The 27,993-nt window shown below is 32.6% G+C and overlaps 1 protein-coding gene across 2 annotated transcripts; it reads left to right on the forward strand.

Moving 5' to 3' along the window:
• The first annotated feature begins 45 nt into the window (after nucleotides 1-45).
• LOC109806403 (myosin-15) lies at nucleotides 46-27,993 on the forward strand. Of its 2 annotated transcripts, XM_083063300.1 has the most exons (38): nucleotides 46-312; nucleotides 435-581; nucleotides 1,827-1,972; nucleotides 2,080-2,236; nucleotides 2,351-2,409; nucleotides 4,281-4,437; nucleotides 4,616-4,765; nucleotides 4,882-5,018; nucleotides 5,628-5,774; nucleotides 5,865-5,966; nucleotides 6,527-6,584; nucleotides 6,714-6,815; nucleotides 7,344-7,381; nucleotides 7,473-7,599; nucleotides 7,694-7,867; nucleotides 8,034-8,165; nucleotides 8,579-8,688; nucleotides 10,545-10,605; nucleotides 10,705-10,882; nucleotides 15,391-15,596; nucleotides 15,962-16,081; nucleotides 16,171-16,269; nucleotides 16,670-16,891; nucleotides 18,140-18,279; nucleotides 18,487-18,598; nucleotides 18,777-18,824; nucleotides 18,914-19,003; nucleotides 19,830-20,000; nucleotides 20,209-20,361; nucleotides 22,464-22,640; nucleotides 23,564-23,704; nucleotides 25,348-25,418; nucleotides 25,535-25,634; nucleotides 25,706-25,762; nucleotides 25,855-25,911; nucleotides 26,250-26,334; nucleotides 26,420-26,498; nucleotides 27,394-27,993. In XM_083063300.1, the coding sequence occupies exons 1-38, from the start codon at nucleotides 193-195 to the stop codon at nucleotides 27,515-27,517; spliced, it is 4,554 nt and encodes a 1,517-aa protein (XP_082919426.1). In that variant the 5' UTR covers nucleotides 46-192; the 3' UTR covers nucleotides 27,518-27,993. The 2 variants fall into 2 exon arrangements, with proteins under 2 accessions (XP_082919426.1, XP_082919427.1); XM_083063301.1 differs by lacking the exon at nucleotides 46-312 and having other exon boundaries at nucleotides 441-581; nucleotides 2,097-2,236.

Genomic DNA, 27,993 nt, shown 5'->3' on the forward strand with positions numbered 1-27,993 from the left:
AGAAAGTGATTCGGTGACGTGTCGTACCGACAACGATATAAAAAGCCAATCAGCCGTTTGGCCATTTTTGATTTTTGACTTCAATAGTCTCCACACTTCTTAGGGCGGGAACCCAACATTTCACACCCCTTCCCCTCTGCATGTCCCTGCTTCTAGGGTTTCAAATTCTCTCTTCACCTTTCAATTTTCTCCATGAATCATCGCAGGGGCTCCAAGGTTTGGCTCGAGGACCGGGATTCGGCCTGGGTGGCTGCTGAGGTTCTCGATTCCGACGCCAACCGTATCTTGCTCGCCACCGATTCCGGCAAGAAGGTGAGTGCATCACCGACTTTACTATCTCGTTGACTGATGCGTGCTGTTGTGGATTGAATTTACATTCCGCGGTGGTTGTTTTTGTTGTTGAATGCTGATGATTCCAGTTTGCGGTGGCGCAGGTTCATGCTTCGCCGGAGAAGCTGCTTCCGAGGGACGCGGATGAAGAGGAGCATGGAGGATTCGAAGATATGACGAGGCTAGCTTACTTGAACGAGCCGGGAGTGTTGTTCAATCTTCGGAGGAGATATGCGCTCAATGATATATATGTGAGTGTTGATAGATTGGTTCGAGTTGGTTGCTAGATGTTCAATTGCAGTTGAGCGTGGGTTTAGGATTTGACTGTTATCAATGTAGATGGATAAATGAAGTTCTCTTATGGAACTATTGTTTTTCGTTTTTAGTTCAACTGTACAAGTATGATTATGTTCTGGTTTGGCTTACAAGCAAAATCAATTTCACACGCGCTTAGAATATTTAACTGAAATTAATTTAATCGGACATTTCAATCATGCTCAATGGTTCAACTATAATTTTACACAAATTTAGGATCTATTTGAGTAAACTTCTTCAAAAGTACTTTTGAGAAGAAAAAATAGGAAAGAAAAATGAAATCGATTTTAAAATAAACTAGAATTAGCTTATGCATAAGCTAATTTGTAGAAGTTCTTATATAATTTTTCCTAAAAATTACATATTAGCTTGTGCATAAGCTAGTTTTAGCTTATGGAGAAACTTGTTTCATTTTTCTTTTCTATTATTTTTTTTCTTAGAAGTACTTTTGGTAAAGTTTATCCAAACAGACTCTTAAAACAAATAAACAGTGAGAGTTGTATGGCAATTGATATATAGGGTGTGTTTGATTTTTATTTTCTAAAATTGTTTTTAGTTTTTGAAATTGTGAATAAATCTCTGCAAATCAAGGGCAGCCACCTCTGGACTAGCTGACAAGGTTCCACCTACACCAAGTCCACCATGATACACACTATTGAGCTAGGACCACAAAACAGAACAAGAGGATGAGAGAATATCTCCTAGCTGTTTGCTTTTTTTTGGTTTTTTAAAACACTTGTTTTGGAATCAATTTTCAAAACTTAAAAGATTTTGGATGTGTAATTGATTGTTGAGTAGTGCTGAGTTGTTTTAGAAAACAGTTTTTATGAATGAATGAATAGGAAATCAAACAAATCCATAATATATATTATATAATTTCTTGGTACTTTTTTTATGTCATTATTTCTTTTGATTACGAGGAGTTGTATTGATGATTTTTTGATGACTGCTTGACTTAATGATTGGGTAGCAGTACTGGAATAATCAATTTAAAATCTATGAATTAGTATATATAAACTGTAGCATTTAAAACTTCAGTAGTTCAATTTCCTTTTTAGGGATTTCAGTGAATTAATTTTTCTTGATTTTAATGCTTGTGGGGTATATTAATTGTGAACAATTTTGTTTTCTATGCGGACTTTCATTTTAAGCTTTTTGTCTGACTTGTTTCTCTTTGCTAGACATATACAGGGAGCATTTTAATAGCTGTTAATCCCTTCACGAAGCTTCCTCATCTATATGATTCCCATATGATGGAGCAGTATAAGGGAGCTCCATTGGGCGAGCTTAGCCCACATGTTTTTGCTGTTGCTGATGCATCTTATAGGTTAGTGTGCATTTAATGTGTTTGTATCGTATTTGCAATTTTTTTTACTATTTGCTATTTGCCATATTATGTTGTGAATTAGTGAGATTTTGTTGGTCATGATTTAGAGCAATGATGAATGAAGGTAAAAGTCAATGTATCTTGGTCAGTGGTGAAAGTGGTGCTGGAAAAACCGAGACAACCAAATTGATTATGCAGTATCTTACCTTTGTTGGTGGACGTGCTGCTGGTGATGACAGAACAGTTGAACAACAAGTTCTTGAAGTAAACTATTCTTGAACTCAATCAATCATGAATTCTGAGATTAATTTACTTTTAAGTCTCATTTGCTATTTAGCATCAATATAGGATATGCTAATTTCACTTTGCTTGATTCAGTCCAATCCACTTCTAGAGGCATTTGGTAATGCAAGGACTGTTAGGAATGACAATTCAAGGTGCTTTTGGTTTTCTTTTTTGTATTTATTATTTTTTTTCTTCTCTATTGCTTGTGTCTTATCTTCTTTTCAATCATATGCAATGTTCTAGGTTATTTAATAAATAAGTTTGGTATTTTGTGTTTGGGCATCTTATGAACTGGTCCACTATTTGTACATATCCAGAGCATCCTAAACTGGAATGGAGTTTTATGGAAACAATTTGATGAAAACATGATAAAAAATGTGACACATTATTTCTGGTCAGGACCCTATCAAAAGGGGAATGATTGGAGAGGAATTCTTTATTCCTAATTTATTTATTTTTCTTTAGGTAGTTCTTAGGCTGATTGACAACATTGTTTTTTAGGGAATTTTCCTTTCCTTTTTAATATCTCCAAGTGCTTGTTTGGGGAAAAATATTTTCCAGGAAATAATAGCCTGTTTTAGTAAGCCCTTTATAAGTAAGTAATTATTTCTCCAATAAGCTAACCAAACACATGCCAAGTGTATTATATAATAGGGACCAATAGCTTGTAGTCTCGTACTATTTTAAATAAAAGAAATACAAAAATATGTTGATTTCATGGTATTTGGACCAATGCCAATGGGAAAACACAGCAAGTTATCTCAACAATCAGATGCCGTCCTTTGTTAAACACATATAAATACACACCTTAGTCCTTGTCCTTGGCTAGAAAAACTATTAACTTGTTCTCATAAATGTATTTTCTGAGGTTACAAATGTTGTTGACTCTTCATTGTTATTGTTGACATTTCTTTCCTTGAGTTTGTTCCCTTCTTTGGGTCCACTTCCTTATCTTTTGAGTTCGTGTTCACATCTTTACTCTACTCCTCCCTTCAATTGTATTTATAATACTAGTGTCTTGAAATGTCCATTCATATGTGGATGTTGGCTCAAGTGTCTCTGAAACATATGGAAGTATCAACTTAAGTATCCAAGTAAATTAAAACAACTTTTTGATTGGACATGTAAGGTTTGTTTGGGCAAACAACTTATTTAAGATATTATTTAATAAGTTTTTATGCAATAAGAACTTATATTATAAGTACTTAAAATTCAATAAGTTGTTGCATTTGGATGTACATGTTAACAAACACTTATACAATTTTAAAGTGCTTAGATGTATCATTATTTAAGCACTTATAAGATGTTATCTCATTTTAAAATTAAAAAATTACAAATTAAACTTTTACTGTAAATAAAATAAAAAATATAATAAGTAACTAAATAATTTTTAAAAATGACATTATACTTCACATTAATGTTAAAAATAATAAAAAATTACTAGTCACCATTCACCTAATTTTAATTTATAAAAATAAAAATAATAATAAAATATATGAAATCAATTAAATATATAATAATGGTTAAACATTAAGAATCATAAATTTTAAAAATTTAAAATTAATTATATATATTTTATAAAATCATAATTAAAAAAAATTGTATAAATATCAACAACAAAATTATTCCAGATGTGCTATTTTAGTAAAAAAAAGTTGAGGTAAGATATTTTAGGCTTTAGGGTGTATGGACTACTCATAAGATATTTATAAGTTTGTTCAAATACTTTCATAAGTGTTTGATTCATGTTGTACAAGTGTTGGGTGGTGACGTATTGTTTGACACTCCAAAACTTTCAAGAGGGAAGTGGTTGTGCTTCATAAAGATGATATAGATTCTTGAATATGAACATATTACATATGTGATGGACTATTCTGCTATTTGTATGTATCTTTTGGTTTTTTTGACATTATTTTATGTTTTTTTGTGCTCAAAGTATTTACAGTTACATCTGTAATGTACTCTTCTGTAGAAATTATTATTTCCCATACCCTCTCATTATTACTATGTTTTTTGGCTGCAGTCGTTTTGGGAAGTTTGTTGAAATTCAGTTTGATTCAAATGGTAGAATATCTGGTGCTGCAATTAGAACTTACTTACTGGAAAGATCACGAGTAGTGCAGATAACTGATCCAGAGAGAAATTATCACTGCTTTTATCAGTTGTGTGCATTTGAAAAGGTATTTAATTTCTTTTAAGGCCTTTTATATGTTTGTTTTTGGGGGTGGGGGTGGGGTGGGGTCAGTACTGCGACATAGTGCGATAGTTTTGCATTATGCATGTGCAGGCTATGATTTTCATATTATCATGGTCAGAGTATTAAGTGTTATAGTTTATAATTGGGATGCCTCATTTTAGGATGCAGAGAAGTATAAGTTAGGACATCCAAGTCTGTTTCACTATTTGAATCAAAGTAAAATCTATGAATTAGAAGGTGTAAGCAATGCTGAGGAGTACCTTAAGACGAGGAGGGCAATGGAGATTGTTGGCATCAGTCATGAGGATCAGGTGTAATATTGTTTACTTTATTGTAGATCTTGCTTTATTTGCTTGCTTTTGTTGTGTAATGGATAATTTTATTGATGACCAGTCCGTCACTTTTAGTAATCTCTTCATATATTCAGGAAGCCATATTTCGTGTCTTAGCTGCAATTTTACATTTGGGAAACATTGAATTTTCTCCTGGTAAAGAGCATGACTCGTCGATAATAAAGGATGAAAAATCAAGATTTCACATGCAGATGGCTGCTGATCTTTTCATGTAGGTGATTTATATATTTTTTATAATCTTGTGTATGTAAAATGAATCATAACATGGTTGAATTTCATTTGCTTCATAAGCATTTGCAGTTTTCCAGTCAAAACTCAAATACCCAATTTTTAAATCTACAAACATTTTATGACACTGATTTATTAATTTCTGGTGGTACGATCATGTATAGTATATAGACAGTGTATGCAACTAAGTTCTGATAGAAAAATAATGGAACAAATTATTTTCTGTATATAGCAATGATTAAGTAGTCTTAATGATGCATACAACATACCTACTTTGTATCATTTTAAAACAATTATTGACATCACAATGATAAATACTTGCAAGATTAAGTCTAAATAGTTATATATATCTGAGCAAGAAGTCCAATATGAATTTGAGTTTATCTATCAACAGGCTATGCTATTATTCTGTAGTATTGTAGAAATGGTAGGAATACTAAATGAATTGGATTATTGTTATTTTTCTTTAGGATGTAATGGCTGGTCATACTTTATTATTATTATTATTATTATTATTATTATTATTATCTTTTTTTTTTTAGATTTCCCCCCCTTTTCTAAACTTAATGGCTTAATTTTCTTAATTCACTAGGTGTGATGTAGACCTACTGCTAGCAACAATGTGTACCCGTTCAATACAAACACGCGAAGGAAGTATTGTCAAGGCCCTTGATTGCAATGCTGCTGTTGCTGGCCGTGATGCTTTGGCAAAAACTGTTTATGCCCGTTTATTTGATTGGTATACATGTGGTCAATTCAAAATTGACATATAGTTTTTTTATGCATTGTTTAGGGTGACAATGCTTTTTTGTTTTTGCTGTTGCAACAGGCTTGTTGATAAGATCAATAGATCTGTTGGACAAGACATCAATTCCAAGATACAGATTGGTGTTTTGGATATTTATGGTTTTGAGTGCTTTAAGGATAATAGGTGAGTTTCAATTATTTGTCACTTATAGTAGTTGTTCCCCCACTTTTGTGTGTATGTGGATCATGGAGAGTAGAAGTGAGTAGGTTGACTGTATATTTTACATTCTGGAACAGTCTTCTGAATGCTTGTCACTTTTCTGGAGTTCTTCTTTGATGTATATTCTTTTACTTCCGCTAGTAGGAGAATGCTTAATTGATTCTCATACTTTCATTAGTATTGTACATGGATTGTGTAAAGAATCGAGAGTTAGGAATAGGAATCTCTTCTCCAAGGGTTTCCCTTTTTCATTCGAACCACTGTACTGTTCCCACATAGGTTTACTAATCTGAATGCCTCCCCTCTATCCTAGTATCCTCTTATTTATAGATATGAGGAGTCTGGCCCATGATGTCCCTCTATTTAGTAACTACATTAATTCCCTTTATTCTATATCCTAACAGATGGTTTTTCTTTGTATTCCCATTATTAGATTTTTATTTGCCTGCAGCAGTTGTTTGTTGAATTGGTGACCTTTTCAATATGATTGTTTTGCTCATACCAATCACATTCAATTCCAACAGTTTTGAGCAATTCTGCATCAATTTTGCAAACGAAAAGCTTCAGCAACATTTTAATGAGGTATCCATGTATTATTATATTTGAATTTACATTCACCAAGTTTATCAAATGTTTTGTTGTCTTAATTTGAATTTGTTGTTTTTTCATTCTACTTTTCTTATAAATTCTATGTCTTGTCATTATTTCCAGCATGTATTCAAGATGGAGCAGGAAGAGTATGGCAAAGAAGAAATTAACTGGAGTTACATTGAATTTGTGGATAACCAAGATGTTTTAGATTTAATAGAAAAGGTTTGTATTTTATATTTTATTGCCTTTTTAGGTTGAACTAATTCTAAAGTGCATGCATCAAAATAGCCATGTATTATTTTACATTTTGCGTATATGATTGCTTGTTTCTTGCATAATATGTGGCATAAGGGAAATATAAAGGTCTGAAAATTTTATATGAAGAATTATGAACAAGTACATCAGGTTAGAGATACCGAAATTGCAAGAGGATCTGTACCAAGAAGGAAGCTACTCTGCTAGTCAGAAATATTTCAAAACCATTTTGTCTGATCCTATGCTGTAGATCTTATATTTGGAATTTGGATCTCTTACAAGATGTATTTTTGACGAATAAATTGGTAAGACATGGTTATATACAGTACAAATGACCATGATTATGGCAAAATAAAGTGATATAGTTTAATGTGGAGGTGCAATGCTTATGTATGCATGTTGATGGGGTGTAATCATTGTTTTCTCTTAATTCCAGTTTATATCTATGCCTTTAGTTTCAGTTTCTTGTAGACTTATTATTGCATTATTTTGCAGAAACCCATTGGTATCATTGCTCTGTTGGATGAAGCTTGGTATAGTTTGAGTTCTTCAATATGATTTGGTGTGTATTTATTTATATCTATTGCAAATTTAGCCTTCATCCTGAATTCCTTCTGGATGCAGTATGTTTCCAAGATCAACGCATGAAACATTCTCAACCAAGTTGTTTCAGCATTTCCGGTCTCACTCTAGGTTGGAAAAGGAAAAGTTTTCACAAACAGATTTCACCATTTCTCATTATGCTGGAAAGGTGAGTCCGTGTGTCTGTACTTTATCCTGCTTCAGACACATCTTGTGATATGATGTTACAATTTTTAAAGAGTTCTTCCACTGTTTTTATGCAGGTCACTTATCATACAGATTCATTTTTAGACAAAAATCGTGATTATGTTGTAGTAGAACATTGTAATCTATTATCTTCTTCAAAATGCCCTTTTGTTTCTGGTCTTTTTCCTTTGCTACCAGAAGAATCTTCTAGATCTTCATACAAGTTTTCTTCAGTAGCTGCCAGATTTAAGGTATGTAGATCTCCATCTTTTACATATTTTGTGTTTTCTATAAACTAAGGACATTATGACCCACTTGCATCGGTGTCTAAAGTTAAATATCTGAACATTAATTTCATGTCTGATCTTTTTTTTTTGGGGGGGGGGTGGGTGATGGGTTTCTTGTCTGTGTTCTCAGCAACAACTTCAAGCACTCATGGAGACCCTCAACTCAACAGAGCCTCATTACATACGATGTGTGAAACCAAATTCTTTGAATCGACCACAAATATTTGAAAATGCAAGCGTCATACACCAGTTACGCTGTGGGGTTAGTAATTTAGATGTTCTTAACCCTTGAATTGTAGCTTTCGAAAGAGATACACAAATTTCCAACATGTCTATTTTTAAACTTTGTTACCTTGGTTGCTGCTATCTTATTAGTTACATTATCAATGTTATGGCAATTGCTTTTTTAGCGAATGTTTCACAGAAGTACTTGATAGGATATATCTTGTAAGTTATAATTATGATTTTTTTGTCGTCGGTGAACAGTGGTAAGGTATAATTTATAATACTTCGTCATTTTTAATTTGTGCAGCTACATGCTTACATGTGTGAAAAACAAATAGTAGGCCTTATTCAAACTTTCTAGGAAATAAGCTAGCTGTGATTCACATGCTTATCTTCCAGATATACTTCCATAGTAGATTCTCATTTGTGGCATATCTCTATTTCATTCAGGGTGTCCTTGAAGCTGTTCGGATAAGTCTGGCAGGTTATCCCACACGAAGAACTTACTCAGAGTTTGTAGATCGCTTTGGGTTAATAGCCCCTGAATTTATGGATGGAAGGTGAGTTCATCATATTTATTTTTCAGAGGTACTTTTAGGCGTTTAATGACTATATTTTATAACTTGTATTCCCTGTTATTCTGTGTTTTTTGTTTGGCCAACATGTTGAGCTATATCTGTTCAAGAAGTTGATTTTGTTAGGCTTGTACTAGTATTCATCTATAATCTATAATCTATACCATCAATAAAGGCAATAAGCCTTTTTGGTGTACACATTTTATATCCAGTTTTACTACCCTTATAATTACTCTTTTGTAAATTTTTATTTTTTTGTAAATTCCACACTAAAGTTCACCCACATTCATCAATTAACCACCCAATATTTTTTTAATAGTTTTTTTTTTTTTTTTAAATCAGAGAAGCAATGAAGCATAGAGTGCCTCTTTTTCCCTAGTTTGTAATGGGATTCTTAGGCTAAAGTTTTATAATTTAACATCATATCTATATCATCTTATATAGAGTATTCCTGTTCTTTCTCTCCTACTTTATATACCTATTGAGATGGAATGAATGATTTTTCTTGTGTATTGCTGAGCGATTTGTACGTATGTTTATACATACAATGTCTGATTCAATCCCTAATGATCAAGCTATCTAAGAAAACTAGGATTATGATCTAGCTATCTCAATATAAAAGTGTCTCAAAATAGGGAAACAATAAAACAGGAACATAAAATTAAGATAACATCAAGATAGTAGCCCAACATATCTTAACATTACATAAACTTTATAATTTTAACAGGGTGAGTGTCAAGGGTTTGACTGAAGTTGAACCAGTCTTATCGAAGTTAAAATTGTCTGGGTTTTAGCGGCATGGGGTGGCACCTGGCTGCTGCAGAGGCCTCTTTAGCGGAGTGGTTGTGTTGTGGCTGTTGTGGGCAGGATAGCAGCACTGTGGGGTGATTCCAAAAAAGCCCTGACTAGAGACATTAGGGTTTTTTGAGGGGCTATTTTAGGGATTTCATTGTCAAAAAAATATTTGATATTTGGCTTGTAATGTTTTTGACACAGCCTTCATTTCTGTTGCCTCTTCTCAAACCTTCCTCCGCCTTTTCTTGTGTTACTCAACCTCTTAAACATTGCTGCTGCCTCTGTCTTGTCCTGTGGCTGCTGATGTCCCCATCAAGTGGCTCTACTCTCCAATGAGTGCTGCTCGTCTGATGCCTCTAGAAATGCTTGATTGCTTTATTGAACTCTGACAATGTATATTCTCTCTTCTCTGCATACAACTCTATAAAAAAAATTAATAACAGAGTCTATCTCGCTGTCTACTATCCTGTTATTGTGTTTTTGTGGCCAGAAGTTATGCAACCTATTAGGGATTTAAAACACTTGTAATTATATTTTCTAGTCAATGGACTTTTGACCTCGATGGATTTAGTCCCTACACTACTAATTTCCCCTGTTCTCAATTTTGAGGGAGAGAAGTGGGAGTCTTTGATAAACTCATGTAAAAACTGTTGGTGGTTCTCAGATTTGGTCCTAATTGACTGATTTACCTGGTTATTGAGCAGTTTTTTAAAGCAGTTCTAAAGAACTACTGGGCCATATGGATGAACCTGCTAATATGTTTTGGTTACAAAATATAACTTAGAATATGTGTAATTTTGTTGGAGGTTATAAATTTGTAATTTGCTGGACTGAGAAAGAAAAAGAAATAACAACTTGGTTTTACATCTGGTGCTTATTTGGTGATTATCATTTTATCATCATTCAGTAATGGAAAAGTCTTGGTTACTGAAAAATTTTATTCTTTTTTGGCATGGATCATTATTTTCTAATTGACATTCATTTTGAATGCATGTGCAAAAATTCAAGCTTCTTATTCAATTAAGACTGAATTGCTGTGTTTATAGTTATGATGATCAAGCTGCAACTGAGAAAATTTTGCAAAAGCTCAAGCTTGAGAATTTTCAGGTATGCTTTGTAGGAACTGTGTTTGCAGCTGTTGTTCAGACATATCAGGGATGTAAAAGCATTTGTGTGTTTATAATGGTTATATTTTTTGTCACTTAGTTGGGTAAGAACAAAGTATTTCTCAGGGCTGGCCAAATTGGTATTTTAGACTCGAGACGTGCTGAAGTTTTAGACAATGCTGCAAAGTGTATTCAGTGCCGACTGAGGACATTTATTGCACATAGGGATTTCATCTCTGTCAGAGCTGCTGCATTTTCTCTTCAGGCATGCTGCAGGGGTTAGTTTTCTTTTTTCCTTTTGCATTTACAACTGTCTACTACTCTTGTAAAAATTTTGGCTTTACTATTGCACTTAAGGTTGAGCCTTGATGCAATGGTAAAAGTTGCTGCCATGTGACTTGGAGGAGGTGGTTTCAAATCCTGGAAAAGTCTATCCACTTGCAGTGGTAAGGTTGCATGCATCTATCCTCCTAGGTCTAGAGGCTTGTGCACTGGGCCACATTTTTACTATCACATGGTCAACTCTCGTAAAGAGTCTGTTTGGTTCTAAGGAGAGAAGAGTTTTAATGGGAGAGGGGTGGGTGGGGGGTGAAGAGAAATTCTGTTTGATTGAAAGGAGGGGAGAATTTTAATGGAGGAAAGGGAAGGTAGCTCTTTTCTTGTTTGATTCACTAGAGGAGAGATTTTAAAAATCAATTTATTTTTATATCCTTATAATTTTTAATTTAGAAACACATGTAAGGATAACTTAGGCATTATATTAAAAAATTTTAAAACCCCTTCCTTCCCTTCCAAATCTCCCCAATATTAGAGAGGGGTTAAAATTGGATGAAGAGGGGTTTTGCTCCCTTCCATTCTCTTCCCCACCCACCTAGAAATTGAACCAAACAAAAAAAGTTTACAAAAACCCCTCCCCTCCCCTCCATTCTCCTTTAACAGAACACTATGTAAGACACTTAATTGTGTGGAATTACAAACAGTTTAAGGATTGACTTGTTCCTGATTTAATGAATATGGAAAATGAGTGGAATTACAAATTGTTGTAAAGTAGTGCTGAATTTGACATGGATTAATATATGATGGGTTAAATTGAATTGACTTCCGTATTCATAAAATTAGTAATAAGTGAATCCTTAACTTATTTCTTGATGCCAACCAATCAATACATTTATGATTCATTGGTTGGCTTCCTTTTTAAGAGCATCTCCAACGTGGGAGCTTACCTTAGTTCGTAGATTTTAAGCAACGACTCTTATCAAATGTAACCATTGGTGTTTGCCAGTTGACTTGCCTCATGTAATCACTTTCCTTTAAATAAACAACTGTCTCTAAGCTGATGAAGTGAATAAAAAATTGTATATCTTTCACAGAGAGCAGAAAAACAAATAACTAGGTAGAGAGGTTAACAAGAGAGGAAAGAGAAATAGCTTAAAAAGAAGGTGAATGTGAAACAAGTGGCCCCAAAAGAAAAAAAAATAATAAAAAATTACTGTTTTTAACATTATGTATTTTTAAATCTACTGTAAGTTTAACATAAAAAAGACTTAAATATATTTTTAGTTCCTCAAATTTAGTGTAATTTTATTTTTGATCCCTCAAATTTAAAACTGTTATTTTTAGTTTCTGTAATTTTTAAAAATCTTCTTTTAGTTTCTCATGTCATTAATAACATATCTGAAAGTGACAAATTGAAACAATTTTGTAGTATCAGTTTGGTTTAATGTGATGTTATCAGTAATAGAAACACTAGTAGATAAATTTTATGTGATAATATTGACAAATTCTCTAACAAAATTTGAGTATAAGAACTAAATTTTTTTTTTTGAAATTATAAGGACTAAAAAATCAATTGTAAAATTGAGGGACTAAAAACAAATTTACTTTTAATTTGGGGAACTAAAAACATATTTAAGCTTGTTAAAATGATTTTTCTTTTTCTAATTATTGGTTTTGGTTTAACATAATAAATTAACAAAAAAAATACCGTTTTTAAATATCATAAATTTGTACTTAATTTAGTTTAAAAATGTCATTTTCAATTTAACACAACAAATAAAATACATTTAGAGTAGTTTTTATATTTTTTAAATTTTATATTTATTATTTTAAAATAACAATTAAAGGAAAATAATATTTAAGTTTAAGTTAAAATATAATTTAAAGATGTATAATCAATTGTAGGCCTATAAAATTAAGTTAAGAACTCAAATAAAAATTTAGCATCAGAGTAAAATTTTGTAAGAGTTCTTAAAACTTACCTGGCATAATGGGGTTCACAAAAATAAGCTAAAAATCCACTTAAGCAACTAAGCATTGGAGATGCTTTAAGTCAACTCATTCAAAGTTGTTAGGAAGGCATGCAATACAAGTATATTGCATTCAAAGAATTAATGCATCAAATGTTAAATGCAATTATTTTTATTTTTCATAGGAATCATTCCCTTTGTTCCATATTGATCACGATTTAGCAAAATAAAAAGCTCCATTTTAATTTATTTTTATTTTTATTTTGTTTAAATGCGTTGTATAGATGATGGATAATCTAATTAATATGAAAGATAAAAGACATTGGGAAATTGCATAAATTTTTTTATGAATTCTAAAATATTAATTGCATTTTTTGATACATGTGCAAAAACTTTAAATGTCTAACAAAATAGAACAAAAGGAGTAGTATTTAGAAGTAGCAGCCATTCACTGTTTCCTAGTAAATAGTCTTTGCTTGGGCAATTTAGAGTCTATGATGGATCTGCTTGTTGAACTTTTTTTTAAAGAAAAAACATTTTTTATTTTTTTTATTTTACTACTTTTTTAATATGTTTGGGGAAGATTATAATCTCCCATTTCAACCTTTTCTTTTTTTCGAAAAAAAAGTTGTTTAGAAAAAAAGTTGCATGTTTGAAACAATATAAATTTTAAACAGTTTTTTTCCCCTAAAAATTTAGTTGTTTTTATGAAGCTGAAAATTTGAAAGTTACGATTATTTTTCAACAATTTTTTGTTTTCCTTCTAACTTCTTACAATAAGGACGAAAATGGGCAAAGTTAGACTTTGAAGATACAAGTTGGGCCTGTTCTATTAAATTAAAGCTTAAGCCTAATCTATTATTTATTATAGTTTTTTTTTTTTTTTTTTTCTAAAGTCTATCCTAACTTTTTTAAAAGCCTAGTATGACATGTTAGTCTATTTTATGTTAATAATGTTAAACAAGCCAAAAAAATCTATTTGTATCCAAGTCTTTTTTTAAGTTGCGTGATAAACAAAAGTTTATTTTATTATTATTAAAATTTAGAGTTTAAAATAAAAAAATTAACATAAGAAGAATAACTTATGCGCACCCATGCATACTCACGCACAGGTGTGATGAAATAAGATAATTTTATATATTTTTTTATAAATATTTTTTATATTCCATTAGAAATATTCTAAATAACCAACTATGAAGATGAAAGAAAAGACAAAGTGAAAATGTAACTATTAGATTTTCTATTTTTTATTTCTTAATTTTGTATGAGAAGTATAACATCTAGGTGTAGTGAAAATGTAAAAAAAATATTAATAATTTGATTTTTTGTATTACAAATTTATTTATTTAATTATATTGTTAATAATGTAATATGTATATTATTCTTTTATTATATCATATAGATAAATAGACTGATCTATCAGATATAATAAATTTTTTTTATAAGTCAAAGTCCAGTCTTTTTATTAAATAGGTCAAGTTAGGCTAGATTTTAAATGAGCCAAGTCATAGGTCCCTTGGTTTTTTTTTTTTTTTTTTTTTTTTTTTTTGTATCCAAATGAAATTAAACATCTTACTTTTCAGCAAATTTACTCAAACAAAATTTTATTCTGATTTATCATCAATTATAACAATAATCAATTATTCATATAATCGATTATCGAAATAATCTAATTTTTTAGCTTTTTCAAACACTCTTGAAAAATTACTTTTTTAAAAAGTGTTTTATTTTATTTTATTTTTTAAAATTTAAAAAATTGGCCCTTAACCGGATATCTGTCATAACCTAAGTAGTGTACACTATTAAAATTTTCAAATTGAATTCTTTCTTTCTCTACTTCTTTCTTCCTCTTCCCCTAAAAATTAGACATGTATTGGAGCAATGTCTTCCACTGTGACCTTTGTCATTGGTCCGTTGTTATGTTCCTATAACATGCAACAGTTTTTGTCTTGTAGTAGTTTTCTTCTCTGATTTAATTAGTTTTCTCTTCCCATTTCTTATTTCTAATCAGTTAATTTGTTTAGTGTTCCTTCTCTGGTTTTAATTAAGCCTTCTGTTGCCTTTCCAAACAGTTTTGATTATGTATTATTTAAAAAGTAAGGGGTTTATTCAAAATAAGCTTAAACTTAGTAAGCTTTAACTTGAGAGTGTGCCTGAGAACACAATGTTCACTGATCACATGTTAAATGAATTCATGCATCAAACATTAAATGTAATAGGTTTTGATTGGAATGAATATTTGGGAAGTAGCACCTGCTTACTCTTTTCGTAAGAAATAGTTCTCACTTCCCACTTGTCTAATATATGTTGATAATGATATTCTGCATAACTTAAGTAGTGTGCAGTGCACTTGATCAATTTTTCTTGAGCAATTCCACCATATCTCTCTCCCGCTCTCTGTTTCTCCCTATCTTTATCCCACTCTCTACTTCTCTCTGTCTTACCCTAAATTTAACAATTACAAGTGCATTAGATGTGGGGACCATTACTTCTGTTATGATACATTGACTTGATTGTTATCAGTTTTTTTTTACTTGTAGGATATATTGCCCGAAAGTTATATGCTAATAAAAGGGAAACAGCAGCTGCTATCTCCATTCAGAAATATATTCGTATGTGGCTTACGAGGCATGCTTACTTGAAACTATATTTTTCTGCTATTATCATACAATCCCATGTTCAAGGTTTTGTGACTCGCCAAAGATTCTTGCATGGAAAAGAACATAGAGCTGTTGTTTTAATTCAGGTAATTTTACCGAGATATATGTTATGTGGTAGAGCTTTTAGATGGTGAAAAGCATGGCCTCCTTGACTCCATTTTGTATTTGCCATCCTAGTTAACAAATAATTGTTGTGTTTGGAATTTTGAATCTTAAGCATGTATTTGTAAATCTGGTTGATTGTACTAAACAACATGATATTCTGGCTGATTTTAAGTTTTCATATCTCTTTACATGTGTTTACAGGGCATGAAACAATGATTTTTTTTTTGCTTTGGTTTCAAATGTTGCTGCATTCACTTTCACTTGCTTGCCATTGTGTTTGGTTACTTTTGGATAATAGGATTTTGTTATGTTATTTTAATGATCATATGTAACATTGATATTGTAGTCCTGTTGGAGGATGTCCAAGGTTAGGTCATCTTTCCGTCGACATCAAGCATCAATTGTGACAATACAATGCCTTTGGCGGTGTAGACAAGCAAAAAGAGAGCTACGTAGACTTAAACAAGTAAGATTTTTTCCTCTAGGGGGCAAGGCAGATGTCATCCAAAGTAGCAAAAGTTGTTCTTATTGTTGTGTTCTAATTATGTATATCAGGAAGCAAATGAAGCTGGTGCCCTCCGTTTGGCCAAGAATAAACTCGAGAAGCAATTGGAAGAGCTCACATGGCGTTTACATCTTGAAAAGAAAATAAGGGTATTGCTTCCAGAAAATCCTTCTTTTAAGATATGATATCTTTTTGCTGCTTCAGACATTCTTTAATAGATTTATCTGTTGTTGATGCTGGCTTTTTATTTATTTAATTATTCATTTGTTTATTATAGGCCTCAAATGTTTTAAATGACTAGCTGATAATTTTAGTGTAATGTTTGCTTCTGCTCCATATGTGCATTATTTACCATTTTTATCCTCGTTCCTTATTGTTGGTTCTATTATTTATTTATGTTTTACGTACTAATTCCTATCTGTAATCAGTCATTTATCTGGTGAAGAGGCTTTGAGAAACATTTTTATTTTATTAAAATATGAGTTTCATTTTTTTGCATCATTGTCAGACATATGGAACTTTTTATCAAGATTCTGCTTCATTGTGCAGGTTTCTAATGAAGAGGCTAAGAAAATAGAGATTGCCAAACTTCAAAAGATGATAGAAGCTCTGAATCTTGAATTAGATGCAGCTAAATTAGCAACAATTAATGAGTGCAACAAAAATGCTGTTCTGCAAAATCAACTGGAATTGTCAGTAAAGGAAAAATCAGCTTTAAAAAGAGAGCTAGTTACTGTGGATGAATTACGAAGGGAAAATGCTGTATTAAAGGTGCTTCATTAATGTTCAAAGAATGTGTTCCGTTGAGTGTGTTTGACTGTGATGGCTAATTCACCTTATAAATCCCTTGGCAGAATTTTGGAACTTTTCTGCGGTATAAAATCAAGTTTGAATTACAGTACAAAGTTTCAAACTGTTGTTTCACATTCTTGGTTGTGTTCTTTTTTATAAATGCATAGTTCTATATTTTATTATATAGATGTATGTTATAATTTGTAGATCACTGATTCAGTTGTATATGAGATAGATCATAGGATAAATTAAGGCATTTGTAACATACTATGTACTCTGATGGCTAAGGATAATACTCAGTTGCGGATAAGGTTATTGATGGACTGTATTAGAAAGCTGGACTTAAGTGCCTAAAGTAGAATTAAACTTAGAGAGATTGCAAAATGGCTAGGCATCATCAATATCCAAAACGGTAGAAGCATGGAACATTGGCTTTTGGATGGATTAACTTATGTTACGGCAGAAGGGGGTGAAACTTTTGGGTTTTTCTTGTTGAGTGATAAAGGTGACATGGAATACTTCGGGTTATTTAAAAACTTTCCATGGAGGCAAGGCAATAGTGATTGGATGCTAGACCACATAGTCACAAACCTTTATACCATATCATCAAATAACTATTTCAAATGTTTAAGCTTTTAGGAAGACATGAATGGTTTTTTATATCTATTGGAGATACCTATTGCAGGATTTTATGGTCATATGACCAGTTTTGTTCTTATTATACTTCCCTATTATTATTTTTCCTTTTATTTGACATGCCTATTGTCATTGGATAGTCATTGTTGGTGCATTGAAGGTAAGGATGATGCCAACTGTGACTGAGCTTTTGGGTTTCTTAAGTTGAGGGTGAAAGATGGAGTTGGGGGGAGAGACATTACAAAAAGCTGAAATTGGTCACATTTTTTGAAAAGATATTGAGTTGCAGTAGGTGGATTGGAATAAATGGCCAACACCCTACAAATATGTGATGCATTGTGGACCTTATCACAAAGGAATGGGTTTTTGAATGATTTTATGTGGCCATCTTCTGCTGCTATGAATGATTTTATAATTTGTCCATCTTTGAGAGCATATATATGATTTGTTTTGAAAATAGTTGGTTGTTGCTTTCAGAAAAAAAATTTGTTTGGAGAAGTATCATTTTTCATTATGTTACTTTTGTGTTTGCTTATTTTCTCTTGTGAATTTAGTTATATTGTATTCTTTTTCGTTGTCTTATATTTCTAGGTTTCATTGGACGCATTTGAAAAGAAGTATGTGACCTTAGAGCTTGAGCATATAAATGCTCAAAAAGATAGGGATGAAACCATTGAGAAACTAAGCGAGTTTGAACAGAAGTGCTCTCAACTTGAGCAAAATGTGAAAAGGTGCCTCTTCTTTTCCCTCTCTTATCCAATCTACAAAATGATTGTTACCGAATGATGTTACATGTATTCCTATAGTCCTATTCCACTGCTCTTGTTTGTCTTCATTAGAGTTTGAGATTTTCTATAAATTTTGATGGCTTGTGTGTGGTGCCTTAAAAACTTTTTTTTTCTTCATAATTTGTTTTTCTCAAATTGAATTTAATGCAGGCTTGAAGGAAAACTATTAAGTTTAGAGGATGAAAATCATGTGCTTCGTCAGAAAGCCTTAAGTACCCCTCTTAAGAGTAACCGTCCAGGTTTTGCCAAGTCATTGTCAGAAGTAAGTTTCCCCATTTATTACAATTCCAAGATACTTGAGTTTATTTTGTCTGTTACTCTGCTATTAATTTCTTATCATTTATTTCATTTTCTCAGGCAAATAACATCTTTAATTACTTTGGCATGTTGAGAATTGTGTTATAGTATTATTTGTTAATTTATTTTTCTTTCTGCTACAGAAATACTCAAGTGCAATCGCCTCCCGCACTGAACGAAAAACCATATATGTATGCTCCTACTTTCTCATCTTCCTTTTTTTTTGGAAAGATTACTAAACACAGTTATGGTTATTTTCATTTCGTCTGATTTGATGCAGGAGTCACCCACACCCACAAAACTTATTGCCCCTTATACACTAGGCTTGTCAGACTCTCGTCAATCTAAGTTAACAGCAGAGAAGCACCAGGTAGATTTGTTTCGCTTCTGTTCTGTCCTAAATCCTACACGTTTAGTTTTGGCACCCTGCTACTTCAGGTGAATGCAAAAATGTTGAGGATAACAATTTTTTAATGCCACCAATATTGTTGTAGTGGTATATTTATGCTCAATCTGGAAGAAATTATGAAAAAAATCCTTCTCATGATTGAAAAATAGGAGGAACAAGCAGAAGAATAAATGAACTTATGCTCAATGTGAGCCACTATTTTCTTTCTGAACTAGCCACAAAACCCTAACTGTGAGAACAAACTTCTGAACATACAGGATGAGAAGAGGGTAAAAAGTATTTCTTAGGTAGGATCAGTTTAGTAATGGGGTAAAATGGGGGTCATAGAAATTTCTAGAAGTTATGGTCATGTGTAGTTGTAGCAATTGAAGGGAAGCTAAATTTGATTAAGATATGGGGAGTGGAGACCACTTCCAAAGATTTCACTAAGAAATCCCACCCCAACTGTACTTAACTGGTGATTGTGGGTGAGGTTTTTGTGGTTGGAAACTTTATTATTATTTGTCCTGGCAAATTCAGTGTTACTGCCATCCTTTTGAAAAAGAAGTCTGGTGCGAATCTTGTTGAGTTGAGTTGATCCAATCTTGTTCTATATCTTCTGATCTTTGCATCAGGTTCAAAAAAGGAAGGAAGACAATTGACTTAGATTTATATATAGGTAGAAAATAAAAAATCAGTTGAAAACAAAGACAAAAATATTTTATTAAGCTCAGTAATAAACTAATGTCTGCAACATTTTACTATATAATTGTGTACCCCTAGCTGATAGATACCATGTGTTTTGCAGGATAACTATGAATTCCTCTCTAGGTGTATAAAAGAAAATTTGGGATTCAAAAATGGTAAACCTATTGCAGCTCGTATCATATACAAATGTCTTCTTCATTGGCATGCATTTGAATCTGAGCGCACGACCATTTTCGATTCCATAATCGAGGGCATAAATGAGGTTCTAAAGGTAAATGACATGCTTTCATTTTTAAAACTTGCCTTTTATTTTTATTATTATTTTTATTTTTTGTTTCTTGTGTTATATTAGACTTTAGGATTGAGTTATGACTAATTTATGTTGGCACAGCGTACTATTTATAGCCCTTTATCCAGTTTGTGGGATATTTGGGTAATTATTCTATGTGATTTATTCATTGGAGTGCTATCTGCATCAGGTTAGGGAGGATGATATCATCTTGCCATATTGGCTGTCCAATACCTCCGCACTTCTATGCCTTTTACAGAGGAACTTGCGTTCAAATGGCTTTTTAACTACTGCTGCCCAACGTTATCCTGGATCATCTGGTTTGACCAGCCGGACTGGGCATGTGAGTTATCTAGTTGGACATTAGAATTTTATGTATGTGTTTTACTTCCATTATGTAGGTAATGTAGGTAATTTCCGTGCCTACATGGGTGATGATCCACTTGGTTTATGTTGCATTTGGTTTTGGCTAAATTGTGGGCTGTTAACTTCTGAAAATGGTCCAGGAAGATAGGTGAACGGTTACTTGAGATTCAACTTCGAACAATGTAACTAAGGTTTTTTGACTTCTGTATTTTGTTTCACCAACACATGAATAGGTATCTTTTGAGAACTAGTTTATTAATCTTACATAATGGTGCAAAGTGGCTGACATAGCTGGATGACCGTTATAAAAAAGATTATGGGTGCTTGAAAATTAATTTATAACTTATATTACACACATAAATGCGTAAAAATAAAAGTTCAAGATATGTTCATGATTAATAATCAAAATACATACTCCAAAATACCTTCACCATTGATTTAGCAATGAGAGAAATGTTAACAGAGGAATGCAGTTGAAAAAAAGGATGATGGAAATATTAAGAAAAATGAATGCAACAATTAAATAATTGGACCATGATAAACTATGGTGTGAAGAACCAACCCAAAACAAATGAACCGCAAGGAACTCTGAAGTGTGAAGAACAGTATGCAAACCAGAACAAAGATGCCTCTTTGTCATTTAAGTTGCAGAAGTTAAGAAATGTCTAGTTCTCTCTCTCTCTCTCTCTCTCTCTCTCTTTTAAACTGCTAAACAGATATTAAAGGTGGTAAATATCAGTGAACTGATTTCCCAAAAAAAAAAAAAGATAGCAATGTCATATTGTAAGTTGACTAAGTTGTTTAAATTGAAAAATAAAAATGCAGAAGCTTAAAAATGACAGACACAATAAAAGCTAGCTGTGCATGAAGCACTTGTATCAAAAATTAGATCCACTAAAAGAAATATAGAAAGGAAGAAGGATGGATAGTATGGAACTTAAAAAAGATGTTAAAATAGAGTAACAAAGATCTCATTTTCTGAATATGCTTAAGTAATTATCCCACCTAGCAGAATGAATTTATTTATATACAAGAGAATTACAAAGATAATTAATGCCAAAACAATTTACAAGAGAACAATTAAGATTTACTTCCTAAGATACATTTAACCTTGCTATACCAAGTATCTAGGAAACTTGGAAAAATAAACATTAAAGGAGTTCCTATCTCCTAAAATATTCCTATTTCCAACTAAAGATGAGAAGAAATAATAAACATAGAAAAGAAGAAAATAAACCAAGAAAAGTTGTCAGCAAGAACTGATGAAACTGTAAAGGCGTATCTTCCAAAATTAGGATGAGCTTGGCTAGTATATGCATGGGCTATAAAGGTTTGGCTAGCAAATGGGGGGCTGAGGTGTGAACAGGTAATAAAGCACATCCCAAGGATTTACCTGACACCAAATAGCCTTTTCCAAATGAAAGTGACATTAATGAAATATTAAAATGAATAAGCAATTGTTAGTTTTGTTACTGAGCTGGACCTACACATCAGGTTAACAAAAGAAAGAAAAGATGTGATACAATTTTTGTGCATAAACAAGATGTAGGTTAAAGAAAATGCAATAAGCTATACATAGTGTATAAAAGTGACATGATGTTACTTTTTAACTCCCTGCAATGGTCGTGTTTCCTCAAAAATTGCAAATAATTGAATAAGCAGATGGCTGGGAACAAAGTTCCACTTTGTCCACTTACACCTGTATAGTGGTAAGTGATTTTTCCAATAAGCTTTTGCTTTTGAAAAGTGTGTTCAAATTATGGGAAAGATGACTACCAAAAGAAACGTAAATATTGAAGAAAAATGAGAGCAAATATAGTTATTTCTATGTTATGGAATGTGATGACAAGGAAAATGGACAGCAACCTATTCTTTATTGTTAGTGATGTCTCCTTTTATGGATAGCATCGATTATTTTAATGCTTATTTATTTTCTGTATTTTTTAATTTATTGATATATTTATTAATTTTTCCTATAATGGGTTGTTTTGATTTTTTTCCCCCCATTTTATGCTGGTTGTCAATGTTCCCTGCCTTATATTGTATCTCCTCCTGATTTAGTTTTGGTGGTATTTCTAGGGTCCAAAATCTCCATTGAAGTTTATTGGTTATGATGATGGTATATCACATGTGGAGGCGAGATATCCTGCTATACTTTTTAAGCAACAACTAACTGCTTCTGTAGAGAAGATTTTTGGTCTTCTACGTGACAATTTGAAAAAGGAACTTTCTCCACTTCTGGGATCATGTATCCAGGTGACATTTCTTACTTTCTACTGATAGTCTGATACTTTGGAGGTGTTATTTGCTGCTAAACTACCATGTCAGTTGTTGATTCATTGTGCTTTTGTTCTTTGTTCTTGTGTATTCTTGTGGTCATAACTCATAATTCAAGAGAAAGTTCTATCTTGAAGTAATCTGATTCTTAATGGCGATTGTCAAATGCTTTTTTCTGGGTTTGAGGAGCAGAGTTATCTGAGTCAGGGACTCAGGGTTTGAATTGCTTTATTCTTTGCTTAATGTATTTTAATAGTAACAGTAGCTCCCTCTTGCTTTCAATCAATTTTTTTTTCTTTCCATTTAACATCATTATATGTTGGATGTTCAACTTGATTTTGTTGCATGGTCGTAACCTTCAATATTAGGGGGTGGCTAAGGGTTGGAGTTTGTGGAGAAATGTAAAGAAACAGTTATGGTTTTTATGTTTATGGTTGAAAAGCTGTTTTTTTTTTTTGACAATGAACCAAGAAACTTGATTTCTGTGATTGGTTTTCCATTGTGTTTGTGATGACCGGGAAGGTAAAAAAACAGTTAGGTTTTATAGGAAGAAAAAACTAGGGGATTTTACGAGGGAATGAAGCCTTTTTCCTGACCAAGAAACTAATTGATTAGTTAATTTCACTCATTGCTTCAGTGAATGTAGTCATTTAGTTTCTTTACTCAGGTGATTGTGTTTTTTCAATGGGTGTCATGTATTTTCCAAAAGAATTTCAGAACTCAAGACTCTCTTTCTATTAATGTAAAATACAAGTGGGGGTTATGATAACTTGCATAGTTTAGACTTTAGGCTCTGCACCAGTTTACATTTTAAGTATGAAATTTTTTATTTAACTGTCTACCTTTTTTTTTATTGTTTTTGGGTTCGTTTTTAATTTTATAATTTACTGTTGACTTGTTAGGCACCCAAAACAGGACGAGGGGTGCATGGTGGAAAATCATCTAGATCTCCTGGTGGGCTTCCCCAACAATCATCTGGTGGTCAGTGGGGCAACATTGTCAAATTTTTGGATTCACTCATGAGCAAACTTCGTGGAAATCATGTATGTTCTGTAGTTTCAATGGTCTCTTTGTTACTGTGTATGGTCAATTCATTGTATATTATTATTATTATTTTTTTTTTGTGTATTATTGGGTGCTACATCTATAGTCGATACACTGGAGGTTTAATTTCCTCTATATTTGTTATGCACCTTTCATTTTTCCTTGAAAGCCTTTCTTTCCACTTCCTTGTTAAACAAACCTGTAAATGGAAGTTTAATAAAGTGAAACTTTATGTTGATATGTCAATATCTGCTTTCACCTTTGATAATTTATAATTTTCTTTTGACTGTTGAGACTTGTGTGCCATCTGGGGCTGGGATGAACTTGAAAGCTGACAAGAAACATGTTTATTACATATACTGATTTTTTTTGGGTCTAGAGTAATAGAATTAATTTTTTGGGGAAAAAATCCAAGTCTCATGTCAGTTAGGGATAAGGCCAAAGTAGAATATATAAGTGGAGACAATCTTCACCTTACAGCCCAAACCCACAATATCCGCGCCAAACCTTCTCTTCTGTGCGAGCATGTTTTCTTGTACGATACCCAAAAAGCTTAATGAGAGGAATTTTCTTCTTTGGTGCCAACAAGTTGAACTGGGATCAAGGCTCATTGCATTCAACATTTTATTGTTTGTCTGAAAATTCATTGTTACCATATACTATGGGACTTGGTGCATGGATAAATAGTGTTGCATGTACTATTGCTTCAATTGTAAAATGTAAACATCACTGCATATATATGCATTTGTCTTATTTGTTACTCAGTTTTCCTTGGTCTTGCATAGGGAAAATTACTCTATAGTCACCAGTGAACCTGCATCATCATTGTTACATAACTAGCATTTAGTGCCGGTTAAGCACTATCAAAAGATAGATAAGCTGACAGTCATTAACTTCTATCAAAAAATATTTTTTTCTTCATCTACTCTTCTTTTGTTATGTCCATTCTCAATGGTTTCTTTAGCCCTATTTCTTGTTTTTATTTTGAAAGATTAGGACTTTCACAATTAGATATTTGTTATGCAATTTGCTTTCTAGATTTTTTCTGATACATTGCCTTGTCCTTGTATATCTTATGTGAAATCCATGTGTTGTCATTTACTGCACATCTGTTGAGAAGGAAATTCTAAGAGATACAACTATATGTTACAATTTAAATGCTACTGTTCATATGTACCATACTGGGTGTATGCAATGTAAGTTCTGCAGGAGACACAATAATGTTTCAACACACAATAATGCTGGGTCCATTATAGCATATGACAGCAAATAGGTAAAGATGTAAACCATAGGATTCAAGCAGGGTCGAGCTGCATGTAGATTATGGAGTAAAATCCTACTTCCCAGTAAAGTGAGTTAAGGGAGAATGGAATGGAATGATGGAACAAATTGTGATCAATTATTATACTACATATTAACAGAGTGGTTACTACTGTTTGTTCAGTTGAAGCTTCAGAGTGACAATTGGATGTCTGTTGATGCATTCTACTTGTTGATTTTGTAGTTTGCAACACATGTAGTAATTTTTGGAGGACAAATAAATGATGATTTCTGTGGTTGTGAATTTAGCTGTTAGTGTTAACGAGATTCAACCATTCGCTGTATCTAAATTTTTTGTCTTGCCTAAATTTTGCATGTTCAGGTGCCATCCTTCTTCATCCGTAAGCTAGTTACCCAAGTGTTCTCCTTCATCAATATTACACTCTTCAACAGGTAAGTAACCATGATTGCAGGAAAGGTTCTTTGTAGCTTCAAATCACTATTTTCCTTTATTTAGTTGATTTTTCCTTTTTCGGTTTTTTTATTTTTCAAAACTTCATTTTTTTTAGTCTGCTTTTGCGTCGTGAATGTTGCACTTTCTCAAATGGTGAATATGTGAAGTCTGGTCTAGCAGAACTGGAGAAATGGATAGTCAATGCAAAGGAGGAGGTAGACTGATATACCTGATACTTTGAAATTTTAGTTTTATGGGTATTTGACTAAGTACTTGTGAAATGTAGTATGCAGGGACATCCTGGCATGAGCTGAATTATATACGACAAGCTGTTGGATTCTTGGTATAAAAATCGACTTATTTTGGTTGAACTTTGAATGGCGTCAAACAGAACTGCTATCTCTTATTATGCTTTCCTTTGTTTGAATTATACAGGTAATACATCAGAAGAGGAAGAAATCTTTGGAAGAGATTCGGCAAGATCTTTGTCCGGTATGATAATCATGTTGGAAAAATCTGTGATGCAATGCTATTTTTTGTTAGTCTTCGGTTTATCCTGTATCAGTTTTTTAGTTTTGTCATTCACGAAGACAAATATTTCAGAATTACTTTGGAGTTGGAGTAGAAGTTTGCTAATATAAAACCTATATATGGATGTTAATATGATAGAATATTGAAAACCATATTACTGTTTCATTGAATTTCTACGAAAACTTCTATCCCTGTTAGCATGTGTCTGATGTCCGGCATGTATTGAGTACAATATTCTTTATATACAGTTTGTATAAGCATATAAAATTGGAAAGAAAACTAAAAGCATTTGTGAACAGGCATTGACTGTGAGGCAAATCTATCGAATCAGCACTATGTATTGGGATGACAAGTATGGAACCCAAAGTGTATCCAATGAGGCAAGTTGTGTTCTTAATTGATTCAAAATACAACTATGATGGTTGTTTCTTTGGAGTTCTGAACAATATATTATATGGTAAACAGGTAGTTAGTGAAATGAGAGAAATTGTCAGCAAGGACAATCAGAATCTGACCTCAAATTCTTTCTTATTGGATGATGATCTGAGGTACACTCCTTTCTCCCTTCCAAGTTCATTTCACGTGCAGTTTTTCTGGCCAGCTTTTACTTGAAGTGGATTCCTGATTGTCTCTAATTTTTAAAATTGAAATTATCATATCACAAAGCAAGGTCATTTTTACGTTTCCTTTTTCAAAAAAAAAAATTGTACTTGTTTTTAGACCTTGGTATTTTATTGAGAGATATGTTGAAACTAAATCAACATGTCAACTGTCAAGCAGCATGCCTACATTAACTGGTATACTTTCTAGTTCAGTTTTTGCATCTGTTTCATGCTGAATAATCAAAGAATTTCTGTTTTATGCTTAATAATCAAAGAATTGTCTAGATGCATAGAATTTTCTATTGCGACTCATGGACGTCAATATCTAATGCTTATGCGAATTACTAGCTGTTAGACATTTCATATGCTTGACCACGTGAGGAATAATGATGCTGACGAGGATTGAGGAATAGTCAAATGGAATGCAATCATAACAAAATGCCGATGTGGCAAGTGATGGAGAGAGAGAAAAAGAGGGAATTTACGCAATTTAGTTGGTATAGAGGGGGGGGGGGGGGTAGGCTTCTACCCACGTCTAGAACTTCACAAATACAATAAAAAAAATGAATAAATTTGCAACAAGTATGTCTCGTTGATCCTTAAAAATATTAAAATGTGAACCTGTATATAAGTCATGCATATTGCATAGTGCCTACAACATAAAAAACAGTCGTGGATGAGTATGAATCGTGACATTCATGGCTTTTTGCAATTTACACAACTTTGGAAATTAAATTTGAAATTGCACCAGATTAGTAATCAAGAAATGTATTTGCACGTGAAGAATCAAACAAGAGCCATTGGAGATTCCTTTGTCTTAACCTTCATTTTTTGGCTGCAGCATTCCTTTCTCTGCCGAAGACATAGATATGGCAATTCCTGCCATAGATCTTGATGAGATTGATCTACCAGAATTCGTTTCTAAATATTCTTGCGCCCAGTTTCTTAGTTTACATCAGAAGTAATTGGTCTACAATTTCGTGATCGTTACTGTGGCTTGAAGTTTGAATGACAACGGTATTCACATTGAAACACAAGTTTCTCTATACGTGGACAGCAATCTTGGTTGTCGTCGGATTTATTGTTACACTTTATGCCCAGCCCCCCAACTAAAAAAATTTACATAGTTCAGCCAACGTTTGTAATTACCTGTAGTATAGATAACACTGTAAGCTTGTCAATTATTTAATTTAGGTATATTATTTGTTTTCATGTTGTATTCTATGTAGGTATGCAATTGTAACTAGGCCCTGGCAAAAGTGAAATTTCATTCATTGATGTAAATACTAGGCTCATTGAATTTTGCTAAAGTTCCACATTTTGTTTCGCCTTCAAGAATTTTTGCCCATTGTTTTCGTACATAAATGCCATTAATAAACACACTACCTTTGTAAATACCCTGATTTTGTTCCAATTGGGATTGGGGTGGTGTTTATGGTGA

Source organism: Cajanus cajan, chromosome 9 (assembly GCF_000230855.2).
Source record: "Cajanus cajan strain Asha chromosome 9, NIPB_CcT2T_4, whole genome shotgun sequence".
In the NCBI taxonomy this organism is placed as follows: domain Eukaryota; kingdom Viridiplantae; phylum Streptophyta; class Magnoliopsida; order Fabales; family Fabaceae; genus Cajanus; species Cajanus cajan.

Coding starts and splice junctions, on each gene's coding strand:
- LOC109806403 (XM_083063300.1), top strand. CDS start 193: ATGAATCATCGCAGGGGCTCCAAGGTTTGGCTCGAGGACCGGGATTCG. Junction 1,973..2,079: donor GTTGCTGATGCATCTTATAG/GTTAGTGTGCAT, acceptor GTCATGATTTAG/AGCAATGATGAATGAAGGTA. Junction 18,280..18,486: donor CTTGAGCAAAATGTGAAAAG/GTGCCTCTTCTT, acceptor AATTTAATGCAG/GCTTGAAGGAAAACTATTAA.